Below are 18512 nucleotides of genomic sequence, written 5' to 3' on the forward strand. Positions count from 1 at the left end.
GAGAGGGCTGCCATCTGTGCCTGCTCTTTCTTCAGGGTACACATGCTCTGGCTTTGTGATTGGCTGGAGCCGCGATGTTGTCAGCTGCATCCAGGGTGAATATCTCCTAAACGATGCATGTTTATGAAATATTCATTTTACCCACAGGTGAGCCTTATAGCATGGTTGCTCAATCTGTGGCCCTCCAGCTGTTGTGAAACTACAAGTCCCATGATGCATAGTAAGGCTGACAGTTACAACCATGACTCGCTGAGGCATGATGGGACTTATCCTGCAACAGCTGGAGGGCCACAGGTTGAGCACCCATTCCTTTTTATAGACTTGCCTGTAGGTAGAAATCACAAAGCAGGCTTTACTACCGCTTTAGGCCTAAAGCTCATCTATGCAGATTCCAGGTGCATTTTGCAATACACATTTTTGATCCATTGAAGTCTATGGAACCAAAAAAAATCCCTGGCCCTTTTCCATCAAATGCACAGGTGTGAAATACATCCATAGGAAACCAGGACTGTAGTGTGTTCCTACAAAACTGAAAATACACAAAAAAAAAAAAATTGCAGAGGTGTGAACCAGGCCTTAAATGGCTTCAACAAGGCTTGCTGACAGCGTTTTAGCATGTTTTACAAGTTTTTTTTTTTTTTTTTTTTTTTTATAAATTAGATGGTGGTATGGTTTAGTGCTGGTAATGAATAGCCATAGTCCGCATCTGCACCCTACAAGTTACTGCTGTATTGGCTATGCACAATATTTACAGATACAAACATCTGATGCCACTGGACATCAGGGCTTTAACTAATGTGCAGTGGAATGAGTAGGCATGACAAGTATTTCAGACTGTAAACTTGAGACACTAACCACAGTAATCATGAAATCTGTTCAGAGGACAGGGATTTTTTCACATATTCCTAGCATTTTGTGCTAGGCTTTCCCTTCATAGGGGGGGAATACAAATGTGCAATAGAAGATCATGATGGTATGGGGAAGCTGGACAGGTGTAAATACAAACGGCATACCTAAGTTTGAATATATCTTTCTCATGTGTTTTATACATAAATGGTCCCAGCTGTCAAACAACTTGTATGTAATAATTCTCTTTTCTCTTGTAGGAAAATGTCAAGGTGAGAGCTGAACCAGTGGTGGTAGAAGAACAGTCTCCTATGGTGGTTGCTGGCATTCTAACTCCCCCTAAGAGTACAGAGAAGACTCAGATTTTATAATGGAGATTGATCCATTGGCATAGTTGATGTGGGTCTCCTGGACATCATCCTGCGTGCATTGGAGCTGGAACAAGCTTTATTTCAACTTGACTTCATTTATCTTGCAAGCACTGTTGCCTAAGTGCTTGTGTATGTCGTTTACTAACTTATTTATTATCCGGATCTACACAGGCAGCTTGCAATTTTACTAGAACACAGTTTCTAGATCGGAAGAACCTTTACTGCTCTATTCAGCTGGTTTATCAAGTATTATATATCCTTACTCCTAAGGAGATTGCTATAGGAAGCTCAAACTTATGTTGTTATACATAAGGAGGGACCATACAATGCCATCTGGGTGTTACAATTTTCACAATGCAGCTATTTCATCAGACCCCTTTCCTTGTGCTGTGTGTAGATCACAGGTGGCAACTGCTCCAAGGTTTCCATCAATGCATGGTTTTAGATATTTTACACACGCGATAACTGGTGCTTTTATGTAGGGGAAGTCTGCCTCCATCATCCAATGTAGGGAAGGCCCTACCCTGCTGTTTAAAAAGTTACGTGTGGATTGTTTTAACTGTTAAGGTGCCTAAAAAATGTTTTCTAATATGAGCGTTATGTCAATCTCCCCTTCCCCAGTGTGCAGATGATCAGGACTGCTACTCTGGGAAGAGCAGTGATCAGACATCTGCATAGACAGTGAGTGTTGTTGGGTGATTGCAATAAATTGTAAGATTATTGCGCTGATATTTAACATGCTACTGTGGGAGGAGAGATTGGGCTTCCGCTAGCCTTGCTTTTAAAGAAAAAAAAAAAATTAATACATTTGAACTGTGCTGTGCCTGAATAACCTATGTATTGGGTCCTGCATCACTCCAATGCTACTTGACAGAGCCAGAAGCATGAGCCCAGGAGAGGGTGCCATATGTTTGTATACATCATGGGCTCATGCTGCTGGCACAGATAAAAAAAAAAAAAAAAAAGTGTCTGGTAAGGGTGGTAATCTTCCTACTGAATTGTAGTTTTTATTTTTTGGCGGCAGAGGTTTTTGGACAAATGGGCCCTTTTCACACAGGGTCTGCAAGTTCAGTGTGGGATCTCTCTGCTGAGCAGGCGCAGGATGGGTCCATGTCCGCTCTACACAGCCCACTGTCCTTGATGGGGCAATTGGATCCATCAGGAGGCTGGGGAATAGGTCCCCCATCCGTCCTGGTTTTGGCAGACAAAATTGGATGGTGATGGGTGTCAGCGGACATGTCTATTGCCAGCTCCATAAAAGACTGGAGGGTCCAATCTAGTCCCTGTGAAAAACTGACCAGCTGATTGGATTGCCTGTGTGAAAAGGTGCCTTTATTATTTCAAGTGCAAAAGAAAACTGATCCTGTCAGAAAACCAATGTGCTTGTAACTGCCTTTGCTGCAATGAAAACAGTTATAAAACCCGTTTAGATCCCTTTTAAACTACAACAAACTTTGCTCTGGGATGGAGGTGAAAGTATTTTCTAGTCTTAACATCTTATCCTATAATGCCAATACTGTTGAGTGTTGTAGTACAAGAAGTACCAAGCCTATTAAAAGGGAAAAAAAAAAGAAAAGCCACACAAACTGCAATATGTCGAGCATTTGCAGGCTGTACTATACATGGGGAAGGGGGAGATTTACTTAAACTGAAGTGCTCAAAATCTGGTATCTGGTTCATGGTAGCCAATCAGCTTCTAGATTGTTCAGTTAAGCTTTGATAATAAAACCTGAAAGCCGATTGGTTTGGTTTCTATGCAGAGCTGCACCAGATTTAGCATTCTCCAGTTTTAGTAAATGTGCGTGCCTCCCTTAATGTTTTTTGGTTTACATACCTTAGGCACACTGATTTTTATCTTGCCGTTTATTTCACCTTATGCTTTATTTATAGATCAGATGTGATCTGTCAGGTCCAAAAACATTAGGGTTTCTTCAAACTGTGTCTGAATGATATTGTTGTCCATGTGTTGGAATTCTCCAACGGCTATAAATGGTGCTTTCAGCTGCAGCTACCTATTTTAGTCTTACGGTTTAGCTGTAGGTGTCGCGTGGCATCCTTTACATTGACTGACTGATGTGTAAACATGGCCTTCTATGGGTTATTAATACATGCAGACCCTATAGGAGTATATGTAGTGATCTGTAATCTGGGTTTCTAACCCATCTATAAAATGGTAAAGCAAGGTTTGTTAATTTCAGGTGCATTATATGCAAAAAAACAAACAAACTCAAACATGCAATTTACAACTGCCAAGTGTCTTATTTCACTGTTGGGGGGGGGGGGGTGTGTAAAGATGTGCTTCTCCACAGTGGTGTCAGTGCATTTAGTTTACTAAATCTGGTGTAGCTCTGCATAGAAATCAATCTGCTGTGCAGGTTTTTTTTTTTTGGCTACCATGAAGAGCTGTACCAGATTCTGCACTCTGCAGTTTTTAGTAAATCAACCCCCTGGTACTTTAAAAAGGGCCAAATTGTTGTCTAGCTCAGACTTTTGCAACCCTTGACCAAGGCCACTAATGAAAATTTGTATAGAATGCTACACATACAGCATCGAGATGATGCTAAAAAAAAAAGTCTATTCAAAAAATAAAATTATATATTTTTAAGCAAGACATGGGCAAAAAACATGTAATGTCCTATACATTAAACAAACTAAAAAAAAAGCCCATTAACATAATTTATCTTGTGTCTCAAGTTACGGCTTGTTGCAAATCGAGGAAGCTGCGACTCTAGTATGTACTAACGGTAATGCCATCCCCTTCTATTCAGGCTCGGTTCACAGCAGGGGTCAGTTTCAGCCCGAATTTGCACCTGAAACAGACCAAAAGATGCACAGCGGTTTTCTGCAAAGTGCACCAGACCTGCTGCGCAGATGTGTGAAACGGCTCCATAGAGAGCCAGTCAAAATCTCCTGCTATTGGATGTGGGGATCCCTTATCCAAAGGCGTGAACCCAGCCTAAATCCTTACACTATACTGGGGTATTTTCTTCCCTTAAAAACAGGTATACATTTCTTTATAAAAACCATCAAGGTCTAAGCTATGAAATATCTTGTGTGCCAGGTTTATTCATTGATTCTACATCTGTTGCCTTTCTTGTGTACTGTGAAACCTCAGTGCAGTTATAAAATGTGATGCTGCTAGATTGATTTAAATTGTTTTCTTTTATATCAGGGCAAGTCATTTGCCTCTGTTTGCTTGGCTGTAAAACAAGCTGGCAATTTTATGTCATTGAACTTTTTTTTATCACGTTTTTACACCACTGTTCAGGAAAAAATAAAAAAAAATGTACATTTGTAAAGTTACGACCTGTATATTGTCTCAGGCTGAAGTGAGATTTTTGTACAAATGTAAATATGTATAAAATAAATTGTTGCTATTTATTTTGTGTTGGCATAATTATATATACACACTTACATGACAATTTAGAAATACAATTTAGCCATTGCTTGAAGGAAGGTCTTTTTCCGCCTCTGTGCAGCCAGTTGCAGCACTTCTTCAGGGTTACTGGCATTGAGTTCTGGTTGCCCAATGGCTTTTATCTGTGTATGGTAGAGAACAGCGGTTGTTACTGCAGGCTCTGGGAATTGGACAAAATTCATAAATGCAGTTTCCACAACCAGCCTAATCCTAGTACAGAATAGGCCAATTCTATGTAGCTAACTTATAGGGAAATATTGCGTAAAGCCCCATTTCTTCAAGTAAGGAAAGGCTTAAGAATAGGATAAATGTCCAAATCTAAGACCCAATGAAGCAGAGCTACTGAAAAGCTCACCCCTTTGACCCTCAATGGCTAATGGGTAGGCAAGAGAATATCGACTCCAGTATCAGCCTGGTGAGTTAAAAACTACCAGAAGGGTTGAAGATAGCAGAAACTATCCTCCCTGGTATGCAGTAAATACATCTGGAGCAACCATCCTGAATGGCTTTATTAGAAGTCTAGGGGTGTTCCTGAACCTCCAGATCTAGTGCAGCAAAGAACAGAAGACTTATACAGCTGTGGACATATGTCTGTTAGAAAGCCAACAGAGGAAGAAACCTGAGGATCGCTCTAAATCTGCCATGGTAGAGGACCTAATCCCAGTTGAATAAATTGCTGAAGTCAGTAAGGGGTTTCCTGCAGTATGAGACTAGTGTGCCAGGCTTGGCTGATCATCCAGGCAGACACTGCCTTATAAGAACTTGGCCTGCCTAGACATGTGAACCTCTCTATGAAGCACAATGTATTGCGTTATACAGGGACACGCATGCTCTTGACATATGGAAGACTCATCCGTGCCTAGTAATGGCGACCTTCTGAAGGCAGAATCTGGCCAAAGAGGAGGGGGGATATGAATGCAAGAGGCACTGTGCTGTAAAGGGGACTGCAATCATTACAGTGCAGTCCCTGTCGATTTGCCATGTCCCTTTACAATGCAGCCCCCATTACATTAATGTAAAACGGGGGGGGCTATGGAAGGACTTTGTGAATATCCAGTCCCCTGGAAAAATTGCCTGCCACGAAACAGGTGCCAAACAGGTTGGAGACCGCTGAGCTATGGGATTTATTCCGACTTGGTAAAGCTGAAGGAGACTTCAATAATGTGGATCAGATAACTACATGGTTGCCGGAATCGAGCTTGCAGGCATCAGTTCATAGTCACAAGAAAAAGACACAAGCCCATCTGGTTCAACCAACAGAAAAAAAAAAAAACACTCCATATACATAACTCCATACCCACAATTGATCCAGCGGAAAGCAACCAACCTCCCCCAAAATAAAGCATGATCCAATTTGCTCCAGCAAGGAAAAACCAACCCCCCTGATACCCTAGAGGGCAAGCAGATTTTTCCTAGATCAACAATCCCTGGTGTTATTAGCTATAGTTGCATAAAAGTAACCCTTCAGAGGATATGAAGTAGATGCTCCTGGAACCATTAGTGTGTGAAACCTCACTTAGCGCATGCGCTGTGTTAACCCTTATTGCTTAGAGATCTGGTGTGGCGGGACTGTAAAAAGATACCCAGCAGCGCTACAGGGAGGTAGCTTTTGGTGCTTCAGCCCAACTGGCCTTACTCCTGAAGCGACTCCTCAGAGACAGGGCCTGAGACTCCGCCCACAGCTCTGACCTGAAAAGTGCTCTGCAGAGAACTTAAACGCTTGGTTCTCAGAGCTCCCTGAGCAGAGAGCTGGTGACTATTGGGCTTTAGCCCGCTGTCTGCTGAAAACAAAACCACATGAGTGCCAAACAATCTACACTCCTGTGATCCACCACTCCATCCCATAGACCAGGCATGTCCAAAGTCCGGCCCGCGTTCGAAAAAAAAAATTATTTATTATTTTTCTCTTATGGGCCCCCCAGGGCCACAAACTATATATACTGTATTTATCGATACTGCCTCAGAGGGGGCGGGAGGGACGAGTGCTGTCTAATTACATACAGAAGAATCGCCTGTTTACTCTGCGGCATCTGTAATAGGAAGTCCCATCTCCTAGGCTGCCATTGGACGACTGTTCTGTCTATCATAAGAGACGGAAATTTATATTAAAGAGGCCACCCTCTAAACAGGAGATTCTCCTGTATGCAATCTGTTGGCACTCATTCCGCCCCCCTTCCTGTCCCTCCGAGGCTACAGATGGGCATCGATCAGGCTGCATTGATAGGCACTGACCCCACAGACTTTTGTTCCCCCCCTGAGACTTCCCTCTTAAAGTGAAGGTGTGTAATATACACCAATAAAATACGGTATAGCCAAATAACATTCCCAAGCTCAGCCTTAGTCCTGAGTGGCGCTTGGGGCCACAAAAGATATATATCTAGCTATTTATATTAACCACTTAACGCCCGCCCACTGTATATATACACGTCCTCTTTTTAAAGATGGATATCTCGGTAACGGCAGCAGCTGCTGCCACAACCGAGGTATCCATCTCTTCGGCGGGCGTGTAATGATAACGGCGGTCTCCGCGGCAGCTTCACCGCGAGATCGCCGTTATTGGTGGCGGGAGAGGGGGCCCTCCGCCGCTTACCGTAGCGGCGGAGGAGATCGGGTGCTGCTGCCTGAGCGGTGAGGACTCGAGTGAGGGCAAGATGGCCCCCACCCGTCCTCATAGCTTTGCTGGGCGGAAGTGACGTCAAAACGTCAGTCCCGCCCAGCGTCTTAAAGAGACAATTTTTTTGTTGTCATTTTTTTAAATCACAAAATTTCCATATTTTTTTTTTTTTTGCATTGAAGTCTAAATATGAGATCTGAGGTCTTTTTGACCCCAGATCTCATATTTAAGAGGACCTGTCATGCTTTTTTCTATTACAAGGGATGTGTACATTCCTTGTAATAGGAATAAAAGTAATACATTTTTTTTTTATATTTCAGTGTCAAAAATTATAAAATCAATAAAAATAAATAAGAAAACAAAAAACAATTTTTTTTTTAAAGCGCCCCGTCCCGACAAGCTTGCGCGCAGAAGCATACGCGAGTAGCGCCCGCATATGAAAACGGGGTTTAAACCACATAAGTGAGGTATCGCCGCGATCGTTAGAGCGAGAGCAATAATTCTAGACCTACTCTGTAGCTCAAAAAATGCAACCTATAGAATTTTTTTAAACGTCGCCTATCGAGATTTTTAAGGGTAAAAGTTTGACGCCATGCCACGAGCGGGCGCAATTTTAAAGCGTGACACTCGGCGTAACATTATCTTTCACAATATATAAAAAAATTGGGCCAAATTTATTGTTGTCTTATTTTTTAATTCAAAAAAGTGATTTTTTTTCAAAAAAAGTGTGCTTGTAAGACCGCTGCGCAAATACGGTGTAACAAAAAGTATTGCGATGACCGTAATTTTATTCTCTAGGGTGTTAGAAAAAAAATATATATAATGTTTGGGGGTTTTAAGCTATTTTCTAGCAAAAAAAAAAAACTGTTTTAGTCTTGTAAACGCCGAATCTGAAAAACAGGCTTGGGGCTTAAGTGGTTAAAGAAGGTGCACAAAGAAAGAAGGGCCTGCCGTGCACTTCCCGGTGCTAAGGAACAATGTATCAACTGTTGAGTGATGACTAATAAGGATACCATAAGGTAAATAAAAGAATTCAATAGAATCATAAATAGGTCCACAGAGTGAAGTGGGTCTATCTGTAGCAGCCGCTATTTAAAATAAATGGAAAACCATTTAAAAACACAAAATAAAGTATCAAACCATAGAACAAAAAGTCCAATTGATAAACAGCGCTAACCACAAGATATACTGTTAAGTAAATACTTTCAATAAAAATCTATTGTTAAAAAAAAAAAAAAAAAAAAAAAGAGCCTTGAACAACAATTCCTTTTACTCAGACTTCCATCGTCTCTCCAAGGTCAGCAGGGGTTAATTTCAATCAGGGCACATAAAAAACAAAGGCACTAAAATAGTGTATTCCTGTTTTAATAGATGCCCCCTAAAAACAATCCCGCTTCAAATGCGCGTACAATGTAAACACTTGTCATGAACATAAAAAAAATTAAAAGGGTTCACCGATATCCTCCGGACACAGGGGTTGCGCATGTGCTAGCTGTCCGGAGGATAGCGGTGAACCCTTTTCATTCCTTTTATGTTCATGACAAGTGTTTACATTGTACGCGCATTTGAAGCGGGATTGTTTTTAGGGGGCATCTATTAAAACAGGATTACACTATTTTAGTGCCTTTGTTTTTTATGTGCCCTGATTGAAATGAACCCCTGCTGACCTTAGAGAGATGATGGAAGTCTGAGTAAAAGGAATTTCTATTCAAGGCTCTATCTTTTATATCTTGTGGTGAGTGTGAACCCCGGAGGGGGAGTGTGACCCACTTTCGAGGTGAAGACTGGGAACTGGTGTAGGGTGCACTACATTACTTGTCCTAGGATCACTTATCACCCTAGAACTCTTATCTCTCTCTTTTGGACTTTTATATGAGGAATTGGACTTCAGCCAACATTTTAGCGCTGTTTATCAATTGGACTTTTTGTTCTATGGTTTGATACTTTGTTTTATATATATAAAATCTATATCTCCATCCAAATAACACGCCCAAGCTCATCTCTTCACCACACACAGCCACAAAGGCAAGAGAATTCTTGTTGGGCAGTGTATTAGAGCTCAGACGAACACACTTGGACCAAATTTTAATGGTTCATAGAATGTCAGGCAAAATGGTCGGCCCTCACGCACGTTCACTTCATCAAAGCTGGCCCTCTTTAAAAAAAAAATATATATATATATGTTTGGACACCCCTGCCATGGGCACAAATGTAAATATTGAATTTATAATCTTTTTTGTGTATTATTAGGTACAACCACCCCTGCCCCAACTTCATGGTGTAGCAAAAATATATTCAGAGCCCACAAGGCTAAACCTGAACCACACTGGACTGAAGGATTGTGGAACCAGCCTGCAATGTGATTTTCGGGGGGGGGGGGGGGGGGTTTTGTATTGTGGCACATTTTAGACCTGAGTGTACGGGTTAAAGGAGTAGTACATGCCCCGTCAAGGCACTTTGTTTTCTGTAGTACCTAAATCCTAATTTCTGAGAGTCTCCACAGTGGAAGCACATGCATTTTAATGTATGGGCAGAGGGCAGGTGAGTCTGGAAGGAGCCTACCTCTCCTTAAAAGGCACTGGGGCACAGTGAATACCCAGCACATAGCACTATGACAGCAAAGATATCAGTGCGTTGCTTGACCAAAAGAATTAAAATACAAACAAGTGGTCACTGCAGCAAGGAGCCCTGGAAGGGCTACATAAGTCAACAAATACAAAGATTTCCAAGCTCAAACTTACCAACCAGCCAGCGACCAACCAAATTGACCGGTCTAACAATATGCGTTAAGAACAGGAACTGTTCTCGTAGAAGTTAGAGTTGGGACTACAGAAAACAGGGTGCCTTGATGGTGCTCTGTAGCATATACATGTATTTGCAAATGTGTGCAGACTAAACCCCTGTTCTTAATGCATATTGTTAGACAGGTCAGTTTGGTTGGTCACTGGCTGATTGGTAAGTTTGAGCTTGGAAATCTTTGTATTTCCTTGGCAGGGGTGTTTGTACCTAAAGACCCGTACACACAATGGGATATTCCAACAACAATTGTCCGATGGACGTGTTTTGTTGGATAATCCGACCGCCTGTATGGTCTATTGGACAATTGTTGTCGGAATTTGCAACTACAAATGTTGGATGGTCATGCTCTCAAATTGTCCGACAAATGTGTTCCATCGGATTATGCGATCGTGTGTTCACAAGTCCGTTGGACTAAAATCCAAAGTACAAACACGCATGCTCCGAACCAATGCCAACCATAAGACAACATTAGCAGAAGTTCCCGAAAGGGTGGTGCTAAAGAGCAGAAAACCCTAGTAGTTTCTTGAATGTTGGCTGAAAAAGTTCACGGTCAACGCCCTTCAGGCAAAAATCCACGGATTTGTCCGATGGAAGTCAGATCATGTGTAGGAGAGTTTATAATTCACAGAGTTACAAAAAATAAATGCTTACATTTGTGTCTATGGGATGGAGTGGTGGATCTGGGCAATGGGCAGGCACCAAGATACTAGAATGGCATTTTCCCAAACAGGTTACAATCAGGGTACTCCCACATGAAAACAAATTTAAACTTACCGCTATCTGTCTTTTATCGACCTCTCCCCGTTTATGGTGTAAATCTGAAATACTAGTTAAAGAGATTACACATGGGACAAGTACCAAATTATTCTCCTTTTTACGCACAAAGGGCCCCAACTCCCAGGCCGCGGACCGGTATTGGTCCAAGGCCTGTTGATAGCCTGGCCGGGCATTGGGAGGTGAGTGGCAACCGCAGTCCCAACAGGCATATCACAAAACATGGTCGCTGCTCACCTCCTGCTGTTCTGCTGTGTCACAGAGCCCCTGTCTTTTCTCCCGGGTCTCCGGCTGGAGATCTGCTCTGGAGAGTGAGTCTTTCATATTAACAAGCGGATAACCACCCACTTGTTAACATAATGTAAAGGGGACTGAAAACACTGTGGAAACTGTAAAGGGGGAGCAAAAGGACAGACTCTGAATATCCAGGCCACCCACTGGTCCCTGGAAAAATTGTCTGCCATGAAAGCAGTCCCTGGTGCCAAAAAGGTTTGACCGCTGGGTTGGCAAATCCAAATATCTGGTTGCCATCAGGGCCGTTTGCTATAAAGGCCAGTGATTTTTGTTATGCCCGATTATACTGGTCAGTCTAAGTCACTGATCGTTTATCCAACTCATCAATATCACATTTGCAATATTTTTCAGTCTGGCTGAAGGATACATGTTAAATACTCCAGAATGGTCACATCCCATATGTATTCATAGTAGGAATCCATTGCATCATGGCTGGAATAGAAAATTAGACAAAAAAATATTATTTCCCACTTAATTCAGAACTTGAATCATATCATAAAGAGAGCAACATGAAATAGAACTTTGACTTGCTTTTAAAATTCATATATTGGAGTACAGTAGGCTGAGTATTCATAGCCCCTGGGTTCTAGGCTGGTATCTTCAGCTGATTGGACACTGGCAAGTTTTTGAGGACATGCCTCCTGGGCAACCCCCTTATAGCTTTAATCCACTCCATAAGTCCTCCGTTTTGTAGCAAGCAATGCAGAGTGACCCAGGAATAGAGAGGAGGGTGTCCTGTGTCCTGTACTCCAAGATAAAAAGGATTTTTGACTTGCCTGTAACTTCCTTGTACAGGACACAGGCCGAGTATTTTATAGACCCTAGGATGTCCCCAAACAATGAATGAGAAATGTGGGCAAAAACTAGGCAAACAGAACTGTGCCAATAGGCCCACAACAAGGGTCAAAAGAACCAAGAAACTTTTAAAGTGCTCTGTGGAGGTAGAGACTCCGAATGGAAATGGGTTTTGAACTTTTCAGTGTAAAAGAATAGATTATCTGTGACATCTTTTATGAATTTTGTCAAGTCTGTGCTCCTTTCAAAGGGCACATGTGAGGCATCTTTTACAGGCAGATTCAGATGACCAGGGTTCAGATTCTGGTCATGTGAATGGAAATCGGAGCCATTCTAGAAATTTGTATCAGAACGTATTCTAGGGAACACAAAAGAGCAAGGCAGAAGATGGTTCTGTAATTGCTTAGGTAAACTGGAATACAGCCTATAACCAAGGGTATGAATACTCAGCCTGTGTTGTGTACTGCATGATTAAGAGAACACTTTTCTTAGTATCGAGGGTTAGCACCTTTGCTAGCTTTTTTTTTTTTTTTTATTGGTTATGTGTGACCTATGGGGAGATTTCTCTTTAGTTCCTGTCCTTCCTATTGGTGCTTCCTGTGACAGGAAATAAATATCTCCCAAACAAGGACACAACCATTAAAACCTGATAGTGACTCTAAGGCCTCGTACACACGACAGAGGAACTCGACGTGCCAAACACATCGAGTTCCTCGTCGAGTTCAGGGATGAAGCCGCCGAGGAGCTCGGCGGGCCGCTTTCTCCCATAGAACAACGAGAAAATAGAGAACATGTTCTCTATTTTCTCGACGAGTTCCTCGGCGGCTCCATCGGGCCAAAAGTGTACAGACGACAGAGTTTCTCGGCAGAATCCGGGTTTGACCGAGTTTCTCGGTGAATTCTGCCGAGAAACTCTGTCGTGTGTACGAGGCCTAACCCTTCCCCATTCGATCCACAATCTAAAAAAAACAAAGCAAAAACAAACACATTTGGATGGACATCTTTTCTACTGTATCGAATGCAGCATTACCCATTTTGTTCTTGAAGAGATTTGAAAGCAGTTTTGTAATCAACTTCTCTAAGGAACTGGCAGAGTATAGCAACCTGTAAAAAGAATAAGCATGAAATCTTGGTGATAAAGACTGTGTAGAATATAACAATGTATATATAGATGTTTATCGTGCAGAGGTTTACACTCAACCCAACCGCATCTGCATATTGCATCCACCTTCTCTTTACTGATGTGGATTTTCTCCAGGTATTCTGGTTTCCTCACAAAATGTAAAGACATGCTGATACAATAGTTCCCTCCCACCCAAAGGCCCAATGCCGGTGCTAGACTATTTTGCGCCCTTGGCAAGACCAGCTACCTGCACCCCCCCCCCAAATAAAAACTGTTGACCCTTGTAGTGCCCCCACCATGTGAAGGGGCCGCTGACACTTGTAGTGCCTCTACCTGCTCTTGTATTATATTCCAGCTCAGGCAATGGCAGAGTACTCTCCTTAGTATATGGACCTTCACAAACCACACCAAAGATAGCATACCCCTCTACCGACACTGCCAGTCTATGCATATGCTACCTCCACAGACAACTACACACTGGGACTTACTGGAGCTTACAGAGTGTGCTGCTGGCTTAGTGGGCTGCACAGAAGGCACGCTCCCGTCCTCATCCTCACACTTTAGCATCAATGCTTCCTGCTCCAATATTCCTCTCCGAGGACACGCGGCACAGTGGCCCCCGCCCAGCCCTGCTTTAAGGCAAGTCTGTGCCGGCTGGCCCAGTTAGCCCCTGCCAGTGCCAACCCCGCAAAAGGCCTGCCGTTTGAGAGTGTATGACTGCTGCATGAACATCTGTAAGCTCCTTTAGGGGCAGAAACAAATGTGAACAATTCAATGTTTCCTAAAAAGCTTTATGAATAAGTAGTTTCAAAGAGAAGTATGGCCAAAGCTTTTTGGGTCATACTTCTCTTCTGGGTCTTCAGGCTCTGCAAGGATCCAGACTTTAGGTTCCACCCAGATGTCTGACTGGCAGCTGGCTGAGCCTCTTAATGTGCTGCTGAAAGCCTGAGCCAGACGCTCCCATCTCCTCCACAGCCTGGCGCTGCAGTGAGCTCTGGAGACTGAAAGTCACCTCTCTCTGCTCAGTGAAGACCAAGAATTCAGCGAGCAGCAGTCATTTGACTGCCGAGTTCTCAGTCTTTGAGCCAGCTTGGGGCAGGGCTGGACTGGGACAAATATTTGGCCCTGGACTTCATCCAGAACGGCCACTTTGACAGGTCTCTCCCATGGCGGCCGGACAACCCCCCCCCCCCCCCACCCGGCCAGCCAACCCCGATGTCCACCCAAGCCCCTCTCCCGCTTCACTAGACATTAGCCATTCTACTTTATTACATGATGCTCTGGCACCCCATGCGCCTCTATTCCCCCGTCCTCCCCCCATAATGCTCTGGTCCCCCGCAGCTCTCACCTCCTCTTTCTGGCTAGTTAACTTCAGCGTGACTGAATACAGACACGCTCCTCGGGAGTCACACTGAGAAGATCATCCTACGATCCGGAAGGACGGCGGCCACACACAGCTGTGACATATGCTTCCTCGGCAGTCGTTCTCCTGGTCTTTACTTCCCCCGCTCTCCAACCTGTCTGCTGCTGCGGAGAATCTACATGGACGGCGGGGGAAGAAAAGACGAGGAGAACGAGTGCCGAGGAAGCAAATGTCACAGCTGTGTGTGGCCGCCGTCCTTCCGGATCGTATGATGAGCTTCTCAGTGCGACTCCTGAGGAGCGTGTCTGTATTCAGTCACGCTGAAGTTAACTAGCCAGGGAGAGGAGGTGAATGCTGCGGGGTGGGAGAGACAGACGAGCGGAGGGGGGGCGGCGGTCCGCTGTCACTGAAGCCAGCCCACTGAGCCATCAGCCCACCGGGAAACTCCCTGTAGTCCCGATGGCCAGTCCATGCCAGGCTTGGGGACAGCTAATTCATCGGACCAATGCTGCAGCCATATAGGGGAGCATAGATGCATTTAGTTTTTAAATATCCCACACTTTTCTTTTAACATATACAACACAGAATACAGCAGTGGTGGTTAACTGGAGACACGCTGAAGTACACAGAGTCTGGGAACATGTTATAAAGACACTACTAGAGATCACTGATAATACAGTCCCTATAAAAAAAAGAAATTATCCCAGTATCCAAGGGCCTCACAACAACAAGTACCAAAAGGTCTGCAGGTTGGGTATCAGGGAAAAACTGCATCAACGGGCACATACCTGAGTGTGGCAGGACAGTTGGTTACAGCACTTTATCATTCTTTTAATCACCTGTTGAATGAACAGCAATCTTAATACTCCATGTTATATTTATCCAATAAACAAATCAAATCTAGGATCAGTGTTGAAATGGTTAGAGAAGCTCCTCCGCCAATATTCACTATTCCGGCACACAAATCGGATAAAAAATAAAGTCATGCACTTCACAAGGCAGATGTGGATAATGAAGATTTATTTGAAAAAAAACAGGCCTTTTAGTGTTTGAAAATTCCAATATACAGTGAGGGGAAAAAAAAAAGTATTTGATCTCCTGCTGTTTTTTTTACGTTTTCTTACCAACAAAGAAATGATCAGTCTAATTTTAATGGTGGGTTTATTTTACCAGTGAGAGACAGAATAACAAAAAAAATATCCAGAAAAAGGCATTTCAAAAAAGTGAATATAAGTATGACTTGATACAGGGGTTGGCAACCTATGGCACGTATCCTGCCCGCCAGCGCTAAATGCCAGGCTCATCAATACACGTGATGCATTCACGTGCACCAGGCTGGCGAACATTTTAACCTCGCCGTCTTTCTTGGGATAACAACCGATGCGGCCAAGAAGCCACTCGGATTTTATCTCAAGCCGTGGGAGGGGACATCCCACAAGACCTCCTCTAACTCTAAATTGGTAACCTGTAGACCTTTTTAAAGCGTCACCTATGGATATTTTTAAGTACCGTAGTTTGTCGCTATTCCACAAGTGTACACGATTTTAAAGCACAACATATTGGGGGGGGGGGGGGGGGTTGATGTGCAGGGGGCGGTGTAATATGCAGGGGAGGCTGTGTAATGTAGGGGGTCCAGAGGTAAGGGGGCTGGGTAATGTAAAGGGTTCCAGATTATTATCTTCATTTATTAGCAGGTCACTGCTGACCTCCATGCTTTCACCTACATTGAATCCGGCCCCTAAATGGAAAAAGGTTGTTACTTAGTACTTGGTGGCAAAATCCTTGTTGGCAATTACAGAGGTCAGACATTTCTTGTAGTTGGCCACCAGGTTTGCACACATCTCAGGATGGATTTTGTCCCACTCCTCTTTGCAGATCCTCTCCAAATCATTAAGGGTTTAAGGCTTACAATTGGTAACTCGAACCTTCAACTCCCTCCACATATTTACTACAGGTTTAAAGTCTGGAGACCTTAATGTGCTTCTTTTTGAGCCACTTTTTTGTTGCCCTGGCTGTGTGTTTTGGGTCATTGCCATGCTGGAATATCCATCCACAACCCAATTTCAATGCCTTGGCTGAGGGAAGGAGGTTCTCATCCAAGATTTGACAGTACATGGCCTCGTCCATTGTCCCTTTGATGCGGTAAAATTGTCCTGTCCCCTTAGGAAAAAAAACACCCCCAAAGCATAATGTTTCCACCTCCATGTTTAACGGTGGGGATGGTGGTCTTGGGGTCATAGGCAACATTTCTACTCCTCCAAAGACCGCAAGTTGAGTTGATGTCAAAGAGCTCGATTTTGGTCTTATCTAATCACAACACTTTTACCCAGTTCTCCTCTGAATCATTTAGAGGTTCATTAGCAAACTTCAGACAGGCCTGTATAAGTGCTTTCTTGAGCAGGGGGACCTTGTGGGCGCCGCAGGATTTCAGTCCTTCACGGCATAGTGTGTTACCAATTGTTTTCTTGGTGACTATGGTCCCAGCTGCCTTGAGTTCACTGTATCATCTACGTTGCATTCTGTGTATCCTGTTTATCTCTGGCACATGTGAATAAAGGATTCCCTTTTTCATTCAAGCTCCCAAAGGTGTGCGGCTTTTTTTCTTTCATACCCGTGTCCTATGGAGCCAGAGCCGGCACCCACTTTGGTGAGCTGATCATTTGTGCACCTGAGCGGTGTACACACTCTCCAATATAACTTGAGATCATTGACAAGATTCTCCCATGTAGCTCTGGGCTGATTCCTCACCGTTCTCATGATAATTGAAACTCCACGAGGTGAGATCTTCCATGGAGCCCCAGACCGAGGGAGATTGAGGGTTATTTTGCTTTTCTTCCATTTGCAAATAAATCACACCAACTGTTGTCACCTTCTCACCAAGCTGCATGGCGATGGTCTTGTAGTCCATTCCAGCCTTGTGTAGGTCTACAATCTTGTCCCTGACATCCTTGGACAGCTCTTTGGTCTTTGCCATGGTGGAGAGATTAGAATCTGATTGATTGCTTCTGTGGACAGGCGTCTTTATAATAGGCAACAAGCTGAGATTAGGCGCACTCCCTTTAAGAGTGTGCTCCTAATCTCATTACCTGTATAGAAGAAACCTGGGAGCCAGAAATCTTGCTGATTGATAGAGGTCAAAAAAAGAGATTTTTAATACAGCTTACCTGTAAAATCTTTTTCTTGGAGTACATCACGGGACACAGAGCGGCATTCATTACTATATGGGTTATATGGAGTACCTTCAGGTGATGGACACTGGCAATCTCAAACAGGAAATGCCCCTCCCTATATAACCCCCTCCCATAGGAGGAGTACCTCAGTTTTGTAGCAAGCAGTATGCCTCCCAAAATGGTCCTCAAAAAAGAGGGGTGGGAGCTCTGTGTCCCGTGATGTACTCCAAGAAAAAGATTTTACAGGTAAGCTGTATTAAAAATCTCTTTTTCTTTATCGTTACATCACGGGACACAGAGCGGCATTCATTACTATATGGGATGTCCCAAAGCAATGCTTACAATGAGGGGAGGGAGAACATCTCCAAGACAAAAGGATTTAATTTAGAGGTATACTCAAATCATAATAAATCCAACTTAGTTGAGAAAAATAATTTTAAATTTTAAATTTAACTCAAAAAAGGGGAGCCCCCGGAATCCGAGGGTCTCAAACTGCAGCCTGCAGCACTGCCTGCCCAAAGGCTGTATCAGTATTCCTTCTTACGTCCAACTGGTAGAATTTTGTAAACGTGTGGACAGAAGACCAGGTTGCCGCCTTGCAAACTTGAGCCATAGAGATCTGGTGGTGTGCTGCCCAGGAGGCGCCCATGGCCCTAGTAGAATGAGCCTTTAATGATACTGGAGGAGGCAACCCTTTCAAGCCGTAGGCTTGAGTGATTAATTGCTTAATCCACCTAGAGATGGTGGACTTTGCAGCTGCCTGCCCCTTCTTGGGCCCATCCGGTAAAATGAACAGCACATCTGTCTTCCGGATCTTCTTTGTAGCTTTAAGATAGGCCTTCATGGCCCTGACAATATCCAAGGTATGCAGCAACCCTTCCTTTCTGGAAGTAGGTTTAGGGAAGAAGGATGGTAATACCAAATCCTGGTTCAAATGAAAACTGG

The 18512-nt window shown here is 43.6% G+C and overlaps 2 protein-coding genes across 3 annotated transcripts in view; one reads left to right on the top strand and one right to left on the bottom strand.

Annotated features, from left to right (window-relative positions):
* Nucleotides 1-3789, top strand: part of CCNE2 (cyclin E2) — a 39162-nt gene extending 35373 nt beyond the window's left edge. For both annotated transcript variants that reach the window (XM_040354705.1, XM_040354704.1), the window contains exon 12: nt 1107-3789. In XM_040354705.1, the coding sequence (XP_040210639.1) occupies nt 1107-1217 (111 nt within the window). In that variant the 3' untranslated portion in view covers nt 1218-3789. The remainder of the gene's footprint in view (nt 1-1106) is intronic.
* A 781-nt stretch (nt 3790-4570) lies between these two features.
* INTS8 (integrator complex subunit 8) overlaps nt 4571-18512 on the bottom strand; it is a 110748-nt gene continuing 96806 nt past the window's right edge. The window contains exons 24-28 of the mRNA XM_040354703.1: nt 15186-15236; nt 12942-13015; nt 11484-11548; nt 10823-10866; nt 4571-4757 (exon numbers count right to left, since the gene is read on the bottom strand). Of these exons, the coding sequence (XP_040210637.1) occupies nt 4641-4757; nt 10823-10866; nt 11484-11548; nt 12942-13015; nt 15186-15236 (351 nt within the window). The 3' untranslated portion in view covers nt 4571-4640. The remainder of the gene's footprint in view (nt 4758-10822; nt 10867-11483; nt 11549-12941; nt 13016-15185; nt 15237-18512) is intronic.

This window comes from Rana temporaria, chromosome 5 (genome assembly GCF_905171775.1).
Source record: "Rana temporaria chromosome 5, aRanTem1.1, whole genome shotgun sequence".
Lineage (NCBI taxonomy): Eukaryota > Metazoa > Chordata > Amphibia > Anura > Ranidae > Rana > Rana temporaria.